This window comes from Microtus oregoni, unplaced genomic scaffold, assembly GCF_018167655.1.
Source record: "Microtus oregoni isolate MIOR12 unplaced genomic scaffold, Mior012 000173F_ref0000288, whole genome shotgun sequence".
NCBI lineage: Eukaryota > Metazoa > Chordata > Mammalia > Rodentia > Cricetidae > Microtus > Microtus oregoni.
The window spans coordinates 422,611-437,977 of NW_024544829.1; the positions used below are offsets into that span (position 1 = coordinate 422,611).

General features: G+C 36.0%; 1 protein-coding gene across 4 annotated transcripts in view; it reads right to left on the reverse strand.

Annotated features, from left to right (window-relative positions):
- Positions 1-426: 426 nt before the first annotated feature.
- Positions 427-15,367, reverse strand: part of LOC121445308 (kelch-like protein 15) — a 45,429-nt gene continuing 30,488 nt past the window's right edge. For 3 of the 4 annotated variants that reach the window (XM_041647364.1, XM_041647365.1, XM_041647366.1), the window contains one exon: positions 427-5,612. In XM_041647364.1, the coding sequence (XP_041503298.1) occupies positions 4,503-5,612 (1,110 nt within the window). In that variant the 3' untranslated portion in view covers positions 427-4,502. Of the gene's footprint in view, positions 5,613-7,217; positions 7,479-15,367 lie in introns of those variants that run through there. The other variant, XM_041647369.1, reaches the window with a different exon arrangement.

Sequence of the window (15,367 nt, forward strand, 5' to 3'; positions counted from 1 at the left end):
GGGGATCTGATTCCCTCATACAGATATACTTGCAGGCAAAACACCAATATATATAACATAAATAAATTATTTTTTAAAAAGAACCATGAGAAAAATATCAGAGAAAACATAAAGCTCACCAACTAAAGTTGAGGATCACATGCCTTTTCTCAGTTCTCATATTTCTATTCTATAAAACTGAAAAAGTCTTGTTAGTAGACCTTTAATAATTTGGCTTTGTTATATCATTTCTATTGCATATAAGAATATAAATCATCTCACTCTAACGTTCTCATTTGAATCTTCTGCTGAAAACATTGGTAGAAATCACAGTTTTCTTGGCACATTGAAGAATAACAAAGTATACTATTTATTAAGTTATTAATGACTTGAATGTGAAGGATTAAATAAAAGACTAAATAATCAGATAAAGACATACTTTTAAAGATTAAAAATATTTTATTTAAATTTTTCTTCATAAACACTTTTAACTTTTTTTCAATTTAAAAACAGAATGGATAGCATAAACATGTTGAATAGATTATATCCACGGCTTGGGAAAAAATTACCTGACAAAAAATGTAAAGGCTTTCAAAACAGGTATAAAAGGCAAGCCTTAAATTATCCTAAGATTTTAATATCGGCTCTAGGATTATTTGACTACTGGCCCCAAAGGTACCTAAAGGTCAAAATATTTTTTATAGACAAATTATGCCCAAGAGTAAAGGGCATAAACAAGTTAGGTAGAAAAGAACCTTTCTGATCACCTCTTAGGAACATTCCTTCAGAAAGCAAACACCCAATCCTTACTGATATACTGATTAGTAACTTTTAATGCAGTTGTTCCCAAAGAAGTCAAAAGAAAACCCAAGAATTTTAAGAGGGAACAAAGCTAATGGCATTCTCAATGTTATACATATAATATTGGGAGCTATACTGATATAGTAAAAGAATGGGATTTCCATGAATTATCTATTCCAGTTCATGCCTATGGGGTATCTGAAGTAATAAACTCTCAATAAACTAATTTTTTAGGACTTTAATTTTTAAGATAAATCTCTTTTTAGAAGATATTTATTCCCAAACCGACTCTAAATGCAATTAAACAAATGGATGGCCTCACAAAATGTTTAGAATACCAAAAAAAAACAACAACAACAACAAACTGAAAACATGGTAGGCAAACAAGAAAACTGGCACTAGCAGTTCCACTGCCATATAGCCCTCAAATATTTCTACTTTACACTATTGTCTATGTTGTTTTACTTCGATCTAAAACCTTTAAATTATGTATTCTCAAAAGAGCTAGTTTCTTTTGAGAGCTAGCTTATAAACTGAAATAACAACTTATATTATAAACTGAAATGTTATGACCCACACCCACATACACATATAGAAAAATAGTCCCACAAAACGTTCGACATGCTTACATTATGCAGCTCAAATAATTTGTTAGAAAATATTTTAAAGCTTAGTTTCATGTAATTAAGACAAAACTCTCCATTTTACCACTTCTTCCCCACACAAGTGTGTGTGTCCTTTATTGTGACTCAAGCAAGCTTCCCAGAATGAGGTGTCCAAAGGTGCTGCTTTAAAAAAGATACGAGAAGGGCTCAGTAAGTATTTCACAATTAGAGTAACACTCATACAAGATAGAGCAATGAGGAGGACACAGAAAAAGTTAGCAAACAAAGTTAATCATTCTATAATGCTTTGCCTTTTAGAAACCAGTAGCATTTCTTCCAATACAAAACCTTCAACACGAGAATCTTGTATTCTATGAAAAGGCTGTAGTGCAAGAATTTTCTTTAACATCAAAACTTAGGTCAAAGACATTTAAGAAAATAAGTGGTGCCAACTAAAAGGCAATTAAAGAAAATTTACTATTTTTTGTGACGTCTACCATTTAAAATGTAAAGTGAAAGATGACGCATTTAAAGATCCTAACAGTTAAACCATATCGTTTCAAACCACTTACTGAGTTTTTCAAAATGACAGTCTTGTTCATATACAATGCATATAGACAAAGTGGTTCCAAATGAAGCACAGAAAAGCTTGAAAAAATTCTATGAAAAAATTTTCATAGTTTAGTATAACAAAAATAAATCTCTTGCAGCTATTAAACCATAATTTTAAAAGGGAATGTAAGTTATTTGTGGATTTATAATCTAAATTAGAACTATGATTTCCTCATACATTCAGAACTCAAACAATAGCAACTAGTCTTAAAGCTCAAAACTGATTACTACTAAGATTATAGTCAGACATGACTTACGTGAAGCTGAACCCAGAATTAGTTCAAGTTAAGATATCATGAATTTTCTGAAACAATCGTTGACCTTGGCCTTGTTTATTCCAAATGGAAGACCAAGACTATTCAATTGTTTACGAAGATGCTGATCTACACAGGACTATGAAGTTGTATCAAAGCAATTAAAGAGAACTGCCACTGGAGTGTAAAGCCTTTGATAGGGGTACCCTGTCTGATATCCTCTTCTTGGTCATTTCCAACAAAAGATATCAAGAAAAATAATGAAGACATTTTCTTTAAAGACACACAAATAAACTTCTAAGTATAGTAGAAAAAAAGATGGCTAACCTATAGTTTCAAAAAACAAAATAATTAAACTTATTTTTAAAATAAAAAACCCTTTACCCACATTCTAAGGGAAACTCAAATATCAATTTTATTTTCAGAAATCAGAAATAAATGAAAGGCCACCTAATAAAAATGGAAGGATCACACACAAAAGGAGCCACTATTCTGATTCCTGAAAGAAAAAAAGGTTTTCTTTAGAAAGTGTACCTGACACTTTCTAAAACTCAAATACCTGGCTTTACAGTTTTGAAAAATCAGGCCTTATTCACACTGATTCGCAGCATGGGGGGGGGGGGAGAAAAACCCAAAATCTTCACATTTCCATTATTTCACACTTCCATTTTATGTTCAATGGTGCCAGCAGCAAAAATAAAACAAAACAAAGTAACTAGAAAAATTTATACAACAGCAGCCATATAGAAGGCATTGCAATATTGCACCAAAATCCAGAGATCTGGCAGGCTATGCCAGTGTAAGATTTAATCAGATACAGACTGCTCATGAGAAAATGGCATCAATGTGAATGACCCACTCACACGGATCACTCTTAATTTTGTCAGCTATATTTTGTTCCTTTGCATTTGAAGAGTTGAAATGTGCAGTTAATCCTAAACTATTTATTATAAACGCCATTAAAACAGCTATTCAAGATTCATTTCAAACTTTCGGGTGACTATCCTTCATGCTAGTAGCTTCCAGAAACCAAAAAGACGCTGAGGGTTAACATATCTCTCTAGTGCCACTGAATATTTTGTACAAAGTGATCAAGCAGATGCATCATAACTCCTTTCTCACCTCTCAGTCAAAACTGACTCAAACTGTGTAAGAGTTGCCGCCCCACATCCACCACCTGCAGCAGCCTTACTGAATAGAAACTATGGGAGTTGCACTTACTTTTACGAGGCTTTTACTTAGGAGTCGGGTAGTACCTGACTTTTCTTTAAAAGTGCTTGCACACTGCAGGCTGAGAGCTTGACAAAGAGCACTCTGATTCTCACTAAAACAGGGTAACCAAGATTAAACAGACTGCGAAGAAAAACATTTTCAAACAAGGAAAAAAAACATACATTAATATAAAATACTAATGTTTAGTTTTGAAAACAAAATGTAAAAGTTTTTTATCCATACATGTTTCAGAAATATGAGTTCAAATTTTACTGAACTAGTATGGACTGAAGATAGACTACTTTGATAGTGAATGAGGACTCCAGTTATTTTAACTTTCTAAAAACATTAATACAGTAATGACATTACATCTAAATTTCAACAAGTATGGCGAACTGTGTGTGCAAGTGCACTAGCTTAAAAATATAGAATCCTAATCACGCATAAAAGGGATATGCCTTATATATTTATAGGATGTGCACGAGTATGGATATGCTTTCACTAACACAATGCAGATAAGAGAAGGCAGCTTAGAAATAGTGTTCTGATATAAAAAAACTTTTGTAGAAAATTTAAATTTTTGCATTTTCAGCAAAAGCCATGCAAAAAGGTCAAGAGTTTTAAACTTTTAAATAATAAACCAAAACATATAGCAGACTAAAACAATGTCTAAAACAAGTTCAGACAGACAGAGACTGAAATCACATCCAGTGACACTTACTGGGTCTTCTCTTAGAAGATGCACAAATCTTACACTAACATCTGGAAGAAATGTTTAAAGCAGAAAAATACACTTCCCAGGTAAGTGGAGAAGTATAAACTGCTTTTGGAAGTAGTTTCAAGAGCTAGTGCTTTAAATAAACTTATTGCATGAGTCTGAGGTCACTCAAAGGAAAAAGATGCTAGCACAGAATGAAAACTTACAATATTAGACCAATGGCTTTGATAGGAAAACTGGTGAGGTTTTTCTTTATGCTTTTAAACTACTTTATTACAAATGCTTTATTTGCCTTTTTAATTTTTAGGGAGAAAGATGACATCAGTTGCAACGCCTAACCTCATCCATTATATAGTCTGGAAAATATAGGTTGCACACTTGTAAACCATCCAGCTTGCAGGGCATTCGAGGATATTCGTCTTCCTTCCACTTGTTTTCATCTGGGTCAAAGGTGAGAATGGAATCACTGTAATGACCATTGTAACAAAGCCCTCCAAGGACCATTATTTGTTTGTCGAGCACAGTCACACCATGGCCACTTCTACCAATTGGCATGGATGCCAAGATGGTCCACTGATCAGTATCTGGGTTGTACACTTCTGTGGAAGGGCAGCCCTGAGATTCAAAAGAGGCCCTCAAGATCACACAGACACCACCGAAGACATAAAGCTTGCCATTATAAGATATCATCTTGTGAAAGCATCTGGCATAATTCATCTTGCTCTTATTTTCCCAGCAATTGGTGACTACTTGAGTTCTCCTGGTCCGCTGTTCTATGGTCCCTTCTTTACTGGGATCAAACACACATACTTGTTTAGATGTGGAAGACGAAGTGATTCCTCCAGTGATAAACAATTTGTTATTGAGTACTGTCCCCTCATGTCCATATTTGTTAACTGGATAAGGATCTACAAATTCCCATTTATCATTAACGATATCATATCTTTCGGTCGAGTAGAAAGTCTCATCTCTTGTTCTGCCTGCTACAGCATAAATAAATTTCCCAATAACACCAACAGCAAATTCTGAACGGGGTACAGACATGTCTGCCATGCGCAGCCAAGAATTTTGTCTTGGATCATACCTGAACACTTTTGAAGATGCATGGAATTCGCCATCTGGGCCTAGTTCTTCTCCACCTAACAGGAATACAAAATTATTGACAATAGCAAGGCAGTCTGGCCTCAGAGGTACTTGGGGGCCTTCCAGTTCCCACCAGACCCTTGGTTTCTTTAGAAGAAGTATTTTACTATTAACCATGCTATGTCCAATCATTCCTCGGAATACTGTAGTTTGTGGTTTGGCAGAACGAATACGGCTTGATTTTATGTCTAACAAGGGCTGCTGGTGAATGTTCTGGAAGTAATTCAATGCTTGGTCAACTTCATAGCGTAGCTGTCGAGAATATCTATAAAATTCTGATGTCTTAACCTAGGAATACAAGTAAAAGAATTTAACCAAAAGATATAGCATAAATGTTAAACAAACTATCAATGCCTACTATGATCAAGATATTTTAAGACTCCTTTGCTAAAACTTTTTTCCTGGAAAAATTACTTTGTTTTCTACAAAGCTTTTTCATTGTATTTGTTTCTGTAACTTGCATTTATAATTACATATATATGTTCCCCCAAGCCTTTAAAAGTAAACAATCTCTTTTTAAGGAATAAGTTAATTTTTAAACAGAACAGGGTTTATGAAAAAGTCTATTATCAGACACTGTTATATGTTAGGCCCTAGGCTGCAGGTGGTGATCAGGTCATAAACAGGGCTTCATATTAGAAAAAGATCTCATCCGTAGCTTTTTTAACCAATGATATTACATACCACGAAACAACCTCAAGTGCATCATGTGGAGAGTTATGGTAGTGAGTTAGTGAAAATTTTATGTACATACAGAATTCGCAGAAGGTTTTTGACATGAAGATTTAGTATGTCATCAACAAATCCTATTAAATAACAAACCAGGAGAAAATAGGTCAACTTTTCCTTTGTTTTTGGAAGTAGAACTACTTTAACATGACTACTATCAAGATCTTAGGAAGTACTTCTAAGAGCTATACTAAGCACTACTAGGAGATAGAAAGGTAAGTGTAAGAAGTAGTTTATGCCAGGCAGTGGTGGTGCATGCCTTTAATAGCGGCACTCAAGAGGCAGAGACAGGCAGATTTCTGTGAATTCAAAGCCAGCCTTATCTACAAAGCAAGTTCCAGGACAGGCTCTAAAGCTACAGAGAAACCTTCTCTCAAAAAAAAAAAATGGTTTATTTCCTCAAAGAACTTAGGATATATTTATAAAAATTAAAGCATACATAAATTGGTCAAGTTGACAGGTATGAAGTAGTACAGCACATCTCTGTATAGTAGCACTTTAGGTGTAAGAATGTATCAGTCAGGCTGTGGTGGTCCATGCTTTTAATCCCTTTAATCCTAGCATTTAGGAGGCAGAGGCAGGAGGATCTCTGTGAGTTCAAGGCCAGTCTGGTCTACTGAGTGAGTTCCAGAACAGCTAGGACTGTTACACAGAGAAACCCTGTCTAGGAAAAAAAAAGTTATATAATATATATTATATATATATACCTAAATTTGCCAAGAAATACTTTGTAAAAGAGGATGTTGGAAATCAGCAGAGAAAAAAAATCCCGTTTTCAATAACAAGGATTCACTATTCTAAGATGAGGGCTAGAGATGTAGTGGAGTACTTGCCTACCATGAGGCAAGGACCTGGGTGCCTTCCTCAGCAATGTAAACAATTCTACAGATGACCATGATTAATTTGACAGAGTAGGAAAGCGAAAACTTTAATGTGATTTGTGGACTTAAACTTAAGATATTACATGAGTGGTGGATTATAGATATGAGAAAAGCAGCTAGGCTTTGGGAGAGGCATTTATTTCCCTGGCAGGAAAATTGCTGGCAGGGTGCTGAAGGAGGAAATATCTAGAAGCCTGTTGGAAATCCAAACTGATAGTTCAAGAAAAAGTCAAAAGCAGGTATATGAGCTTTCTCTCTTCTCTTCTTAGGTGTTTTTCATTAATCCATCCTGTCATGAATTCTCCCAGGTAAGTCCAAAAAGATAACAAAGTTAAATGTTTCAACTGTATTCAATATAATTGTTGTCCTTTGTAACTCCAGGCACTTCATTTATGCAAATAAGACCATCACTTTGATATAGAGGTTCCCTCCATGGGCTTCACTAGACTAGTAAAGGCAAAATGTCTTTTCTAACTCCAGAAGATGGTAAACAAGAGTTGTGCTGGGCACTTCATATGTGTAGATCTTGTTAAAATTATTCCACCTGTAAGAGAACAATAACAATCCCTGATTTTCTGCTAAGAAAATTGAGGCTTAGGATATTATGTGACTTACTCGCTCAAATTATTTACATAACTAAACTGGTAGATGCAGAATCTGAAGACAATTTTACTCTAAAGTGCTTATTATTTCTAGTATGTTGGGAATACAGCTTCCATTCTGCTTTAGAAAAAAAGAATTTGTTTTTGTCAAAACAGGGTTTCTCTGTGTAGCCATAGCTGTTCTGGAACTCACTCTGTAGACCAGGCTGTCCTCAAACTCACATAAATCCACTTGCCTCTGCATCCCAAGTGCTGAATAGAATTTTTTTAATGTATTTTCCATCTTCACATGGCTTTTTTTAAAATTGAACTACACATTTTTCTCTGCTCCCCTTCAGGGATAGAAAATTTTTTTAATAATATGTTCATTAATAAAAAACCTAGCTAGCCAGGTGGTGGTGGAGGTGCACATTTTTAATCCCAGTGCTAGGGAGGCAGAGGCAGGTGGATCTCTGTGTGAATTCGAGGTTAGCCTGGTCTATAGAGTGAGTTCCATAATGGCCAAAGCTACAAAAAGAAACCCTATATCAAAAAGCCAGAAAGATAAAAATCCTAGCAAGTGATTGGACCTAATGACTCATCTCAAAGAAAAGAAACTATAACTGTCCTTAGCAAAAACTGATAGCCTGGTGTGTTAGTGCATGCTTGTAATTTTAGCACTTGGAAAACAGACATGGGGACCAGAACTACAAGACCATCTCTGACTACATAGTAAATTTTAAGCAGCCTGGGCTACCTGAAAGTCTGTCTTTTTTAAAAAAAATATTTATTTATTTATTATGTATACAATATTCTGTCTGTGTGTATGTCTGCAGGCCAGAAGAGGGCACCAGACCCCATTACAGATGGTTGTGAGCCACCATGTGGTTGCTGGGAATTGAACTCAGGACCTTTGGAAGAGCAGGCAATGCTCTTAACCTCTGAGCCATCTCTCCAGCCCAGTCTGTCTTGAAATAAAAAAAAAAATCAGTTACTGGGATGACAATGATTACAAATTCAGCTCAATTCTTTCTATTAAAACAAGTGTAGAAGAATTCAGCAAATAAAAACTATGAACAAATGATTGCAAAAAGAAAAATATGAAAAAGACCCAATCCTTTATCATTTTAGTTCACATATTTAACATGGAAAGATGCTCACAGAATATTCAGTTGTTTATTTTTATTTTATTATTGTTTTTCAAGACAGGGTTTCCCTGTGTAACCTTGACATTCCTGGAACTCACTCTGTTTACCAGGCAGGCTGGCCTTGAATTCAGAGACCCACCTGTTCCTGCCTCCTCCCAACTGCTGGGATTAAAGGTGCGCACCATCATCACCTGGATCAGTCAGTTATTTTATTGGTACTGATTACTGAACTCAGGTCTTGAATGACAGGCAAGCATCCTACCAACTGAGCTATATCCCAAAGCCTCAGTATGTTCTGTTCATTTTTCTGAAGAACAACAGTACCCTGGCACTATACCAACTAAATACATTTTTATATAAGCTTACTTACATTAGTAGTGATTCCCTCTGGAATTTCACGAATATTTTTGGTTCTTTATCATGTATCATATTTGTAAGTAAAAAGGAGTCTTTCCATTTTAAAAATGGGTCCCAAAGTGGATGGGGGTGGGTTGGGGCAAAAAATAAATGGCTCGGCTATGGTGGTGCACGCTTTTAATCCCAGCACTTGCGAGGCAGACGCAGGTGGATCTCTGTGAGTTCAAGACCAGTCTGGTCTACAGGGTGAGTTCTCGGACAGGCCCCAAAGCTACAGAGAAATCCTGTCTTGAAAAAACTAGATAGATAGATTAGATAGATTAGATAGATAGATAGATAGATAGATAGATAGATAGATAGATAGATAGATAGATAGATAGATAGATAGATAGATAGATAGATAGATTAGATAGATAGATAGATAGATAGATAGATAGATAGATAGATAGATAGATAGATAGATAGATAGACAGACAGACAGACAGACAGACAGACAGACAGACAGACAGACAGACAGGAACACATCAGCTGTACAACCTTGAACCTTTTGTTTTTTAAATGTGCATTGGTGTTTGGTCTACACGTATGACTGTCTGAGGGTGTCGAATCCCCTGGAACTGGAGTTACAGACAGTTATGAACTGCTATACGGGAACTGAACCTGGGTCCTCTGGAAGAGCAGCCAGAGCTCCTAACCATTCAACCATCTTTCCAGCCCCAACCTTGAACCTTTAATCCTGTTTCCTCATCTGTTATTATTGGGATATCACCTATGCTTCTTAATTTTGGAGATGACTGAGATAGCCCAAGTGCAAAGGATTTAGTGTCTGTCATGTGCCCATGTACAAAATTCATTAGCTGTTACATTAAAAGTTAGTCTGTAGAGAGAGACAGAAATCAGAGGAACCTATTTTGGACCTAACTGAAACATGACTGCTAATATACTAATAGAACACTACTTTACAGAAAGCAGCCTTGTTCAGAGATTGAGGAAGGAGAAACCTTCATATCCTAGACAGGAAGCTCTCAAGTTTTTCCAAAAAAAAAATCAGGAACTTTGCAAGGAAGCTTAGGAAGGCTTGGAGGTTCTGTGAAGTATAACACTAACTCCTTAACTGTACAACACCCTGAGGAGAGAAATGAGAAAGTGACCTGATGTAGCAGTTATCTGGAATTCAGATGCTAAGAAACAAGTTCATAGAGCAAGTATTATGAAGAGTGGAATGAAACTGTAAGAATGCAGTAAAATGCTGAATCTTCACAAAGTACCAGATATTAAACAAAAAGCATCTTAAAGTAAAAATTAGAAGAAAAACTGAAATTAACAACAGAGAGGAAAAAACCTCAGGTGGCACACGCCTTTAATCCCAGAACTTGGGGGGCAGAGTAGATGGATCTATGTGAGCTATAGATAAACCTAAGTTCCAGGCCAACCAGAGACCCTATCTCAAAGAAAAAATAATTAGTTGAATGAACTATGGTATATACCATCATTTTAATGATTGTGTATGATGTGAAATGAACCCAAAATGTACTGACAGATGTTCAAAATGTTAAATGAGGAAAACCAAAGAACAGTACATATATTATTAAATAAAAATCAACTATTTTATAGTTGGAAGCACATATGGGGGATCCACATGTGTTCAATACACAACTACCAGCAAGTTCCCGAGGTCTACCCCAAATTGATTTTATATGGGTTAGAATATATATTTTTTACAAGGGTCATAGCCTTTTTTTTGGAATAATCAGTTTTAAAAGGTACCTAATTTGCTCCAAATCGAGACAACTGGATCTCTGGAGTCAACAAGTCCTCTGATACTAGAGGTAATGACTACCAGCAGGAACAGTAAATAGGGGTTCCAGTGTCTCAGAAGACTAGGCTAGATGACCTGACATCCCCTTCCACATTCTAACACTGCTTCTTACAGATCTCATCAAATTGGCCCAGTTTACCTGCTTTGGGAATCATTTTCCAGTCTTGCAGTTTCTACCTAATCTTCTAGTTTCACTGTCCTCTTCCCCATACATTCTATTGTGCTCTTTTGAAACCTGGGTTCTAAAGAGCTTACAAAATTTACTTCAATTCTACGTTCAAGCCCAATCAAACTGTTCTACCCCTAAGTCTCCAATACTGGAATATATGCCTTTTGAAACAGCTAATTCAAAGACCTTCCAACCAAAGAAATTTAATTCCAATTGCTTTTGGCTGAAGCAAGTTCTAGATCTGCTTTGCTCTTTTCCCAGAGCTTCTAACTGCTATGCTTTTTCTAAAATTGCACAGTAACAATAAGCACAACCAATTACTTATTTCAATCTTGGCCTAAGGGATTTTATATATACACATGCACTCTACTTTTAAAAAAGCATAGCGGTAAAACCATATGAAAGAAATCCTTTGAAGTGTATTCATGAAGAGAGCTGCCCAAAAACAAATGTGACTCATCTTTTCATAAAAAAGGCATTTCTCGCATCATCCATCTTTCATGTAACAGCTTAGCCATCTGTATATCAGGTGCTCTCAAAAGACAAATATAGAAAGAATGACATATCTTCATGTTTTGAGTTACTTTCCTTCTCCTTTCATAAATATAAAAAGCTTGTCTTGTTTTAACACTTGGAAAAATTATCACTTTTCCTGCTTTCATACAGTAAGAATTTTGTTATAAAAGTGGCATTTTGTTTTATAATAAAATCCTAGGACATACATATCATCTCTTAAAAACAGTGGTCTGAATTATTAGTTGGACGTTTCTTCCTCAAACATTTTCAATTTAACTTGTGTGCACACATATATGCATATAGTTAGGGAAGGAAGAAATATGACACAGGATTAATTCTAACAGTGGTTCCTTAAATATGTTAAAAACAGCAACTAGAGCAGAGCAAAAATTCTGTTTCTCAAAATGTTATACAATCCATTTGCTAAACAAGCATATTTTTTTTGAGACAGGGTTTCACTATATAGTCTCACTCTATAGATCAGGCTGGTCTCAATCTCAGATATGCCTGCCTCTGACTCCTGACTGCCGGGATTAAAGGTGTGTGCACTGCCATTGCCAGGCTTAAATAAGCAAATTTTAAAGGTAACTTGTTCATACTACCTTAAATTTTGAGAAGTAAAATGAACTTGTAATATTAACAGGCATTTCCCTACAATCTACTAGATTTAACTCAAAATCTGAAATTTTAAATATCTATTAAGCTAGCTGGAGTCTAAAAGTTAGGTTTTTAAACAACAAAGATACTATAAGCTGTTTCATGTTTTGAATAGTCCTAGTGATCAAACTCAAGGCCACACTCGCTAGGCAAGTTCTCTTTTACTGAACTATACTATCCTCAGTCATGAAATAATTTTTTAATGTCAAACATATTTCCACTAAACCAAAAAAAATCTTCTATATTAATATTTCCTTCAGTGTGAGATGCTGAGCCACATTCCTTTAGATACTTTCTTCCTTACAGGGAACACTAGTTACATGAGCAGACACTTCTGACTCTTCCTACATCCAAAAATGCTAACTTAAGCTTCAGAATGATGAGTGTAAGCTTCATTCTCACTTCTCTACCATGATCCCATCTTCACAAGAGAAATACCTAAAACTAAAAGTACTATCATGGGGCTTGTGCTAAAACAAATACTTACTTTTAGAAACCACAGCTGCATTCTGGTTAATTTTGGGTTTTTGGTGGTGGTTAGCGATGAGACAGGTCATACTATGTAATCTTGGCTGGCCTGGAACTCACTATGTAGCTTAGGCTGGTTTTGAACTTATCAGAAATTATTGTACCACAGCTTCCCAGGTGCTAGAAAGTGGCACTACACCTGGCTCGTTTGATAAAAGTTTTGGTTGTCAGGAAAATGTGGGGCAGTCTTCATGTGTTGTATTGGAAAATTACCATGTCAAAGTCTTTATGGAATCATGCTTGGGAGATAAGGGTGTGGTCAAGTCCTAGCCTAGCATTCATAAGGCCCTGAGCTTTCTCCTCAGAAGCAGAAAATATTCATCAGAACTAAAGCTTATACTGATTTATGTAAAATAAAAAGCTAGATTCAAAATGGCTTTTATTAACCCCTTTGTTAAAAAATACGGTGATAAAAAATAAGTTTAGAGACTAGGTGCCAATCCTTTTGGTAGTAATATTATGATTACTCAGCTCTTGGTATCAGAGAGGGATTGGTTTCAGGGCTTTATGCTGATGCTCCAATCTCTTACTTAAAATGGTACAGTGCTAACATTTGGGGGTACACATGTTCCAGCATGCTTTAAGCCATATCTAGATTACTTATAAAAAATTCAAACTAAATGTGCTTAGAAAGCTTAATTTTCTTACAACTTCAGTATGACAGAGCATTGTCAGAAATGGTAAAAGTAGGAAATTATTTTAAAATAATTCTTAATATTTGAATAACTGAGCTGGGCAGTGGTGGCGCACGCCTTTAATCCCAGCAATCAGGAGGCATAGAAGGGCAGATTTCTATGCCTGGTCTGCAAGAGCTAGTTCCAGGACAGGCTCCAAAATTACAGAGAAACCCTGTCTCGAAAAACTCTCTCTATATAAAATCTTCCAGATTATTAAAGATAAACGATCTGAAAGTTAAGAAATAAAAATAAAGTTGAAAATTTTTATTTAAGCAACACAAGTAAGTTCTAAAATTCATGAGGAATCTTTTTATATTTACAGAGATATACTCTACTATATATTTTATTCATAAATGTATTTAGCAAGCAAGCCAAATAAAAGGTTTAATTTTAAAAATAATTTCTCAATAAGTCATGGAATAGTGCTTACGGAAATGTGGTTCATTTTCAGGTAATAAGTTGAAAAATTAAGACTTCAAGCCAGGAGGAGGTGGCACATACCTTTAAACCCAGAACTTGGAGACAAAGGCAAGTGAATCTGAGTTTGAGACAACATGGTCTACAGATTGATTTCCAGACTGGACAGGGCTGCACAGAGAAACCCTGTCATGAAAACACAATAAAATAGTAATACTTCAAGGCCTCAAATCTAAACATTCCCCCTGTTCCTTCTTGCTCCTAACCTTTTCTCCAGTCATTCTGACATTTGTTTTTCTTGTTGCTTTTCGAGACAGGGTTTCTCTGTGTAACAGCCCTGACTGTCCTGTAACTCGCTCTGTTGACCAGAATGACCTCGAACCACAGAGGTCTACCTACTTATTCCTCCCAAGTGCTGGTATTCAAGGCATGTGTCACCACTGCCCAACTAACATTTAGTCTTTTTTCTTTCAAAGTGATGGAGATGAATCCACGCTAGGGCAAGCTCTCTACATATTCAGCTCCCTTTAATCCTTTTAATTTTCTGTTTTTCTATTATCTCTCCCACTTATTAAAAAGGGTTACTTCTCTTACACATCAGCAAAGAGGCCCTTATTCTCCTGACTTTGTTCTTTTTTATTAAAAAGGGGAACACTGAATTATTTTTTTTTTCTGAAAACATGTTCTTACCATATTGTCCTGGCTGGCCTAGCACCCATAGAGATCTGCCTGCCTCTGTTTCCTGAGCGATAAAATTAAAGGTATGCACCACCATGCCTGGCTTAAGATTGAGCTTTCAAATTCCTGTTTTCAACAGGTTCCTGTATACTAACTAACCCCTAACATCCTGACTGCCTTTATCAAGGTTCTAACAGCAGTCAACATCTAGGCTTCTGACATTCTTGAAAAAACTATCAGCCTAAACTGAATCCAAGTCAGAGGTAAGGGGGAAAAGTACTCTGTATACACAGCAGATTTCAAAGCCTAAAAAACACTGTGGGTTGCTTTTTTAGAAAAAAACCTGCATATACATTAATTCTGGGCATCTTAGTCTATGGGGTCTGAGAGGAAAGTTTAGCAAAAAGGAGACCAAAGTAACTGAGAGTATGTTTAATGCTGGCCTGGCTCCCAAACGAAAACCCACCCATTTTTGTTTTCACTCCAAAGAGCAAATGAGTTAACTGTTCATTTAAGCAATTTAGAGTTCTATCTGCATAAATACTATTTCATAGCTGAAGAGGATTTTAAACTTTTCAACACAACTCAAGCTTACCAGAAGTTCTGGTCAAATGTCTAATTTTCTTTCTTTAGAAATATGTTTACAGAGCTGGGTAGATGGCTCTGTGGGTAAAAGAGCACTTGCTGTGAAAGCAAGGGACCTGAATTCAAATCCCCAGCACCCAGGAGCTGGCCGGCCAGAATTGGGGGTCAGAGAAAAGCAGATACCGGGAGCTCAAGGGCTAGTCAACTTTGCTAAAACGACAAGCTTTAGGTTTAGTGAGAAACTCTTTCTCAAAAACTAAGGTGCAAAGTGACAGAAGACTTCCAACATCCTCCTCTAGCC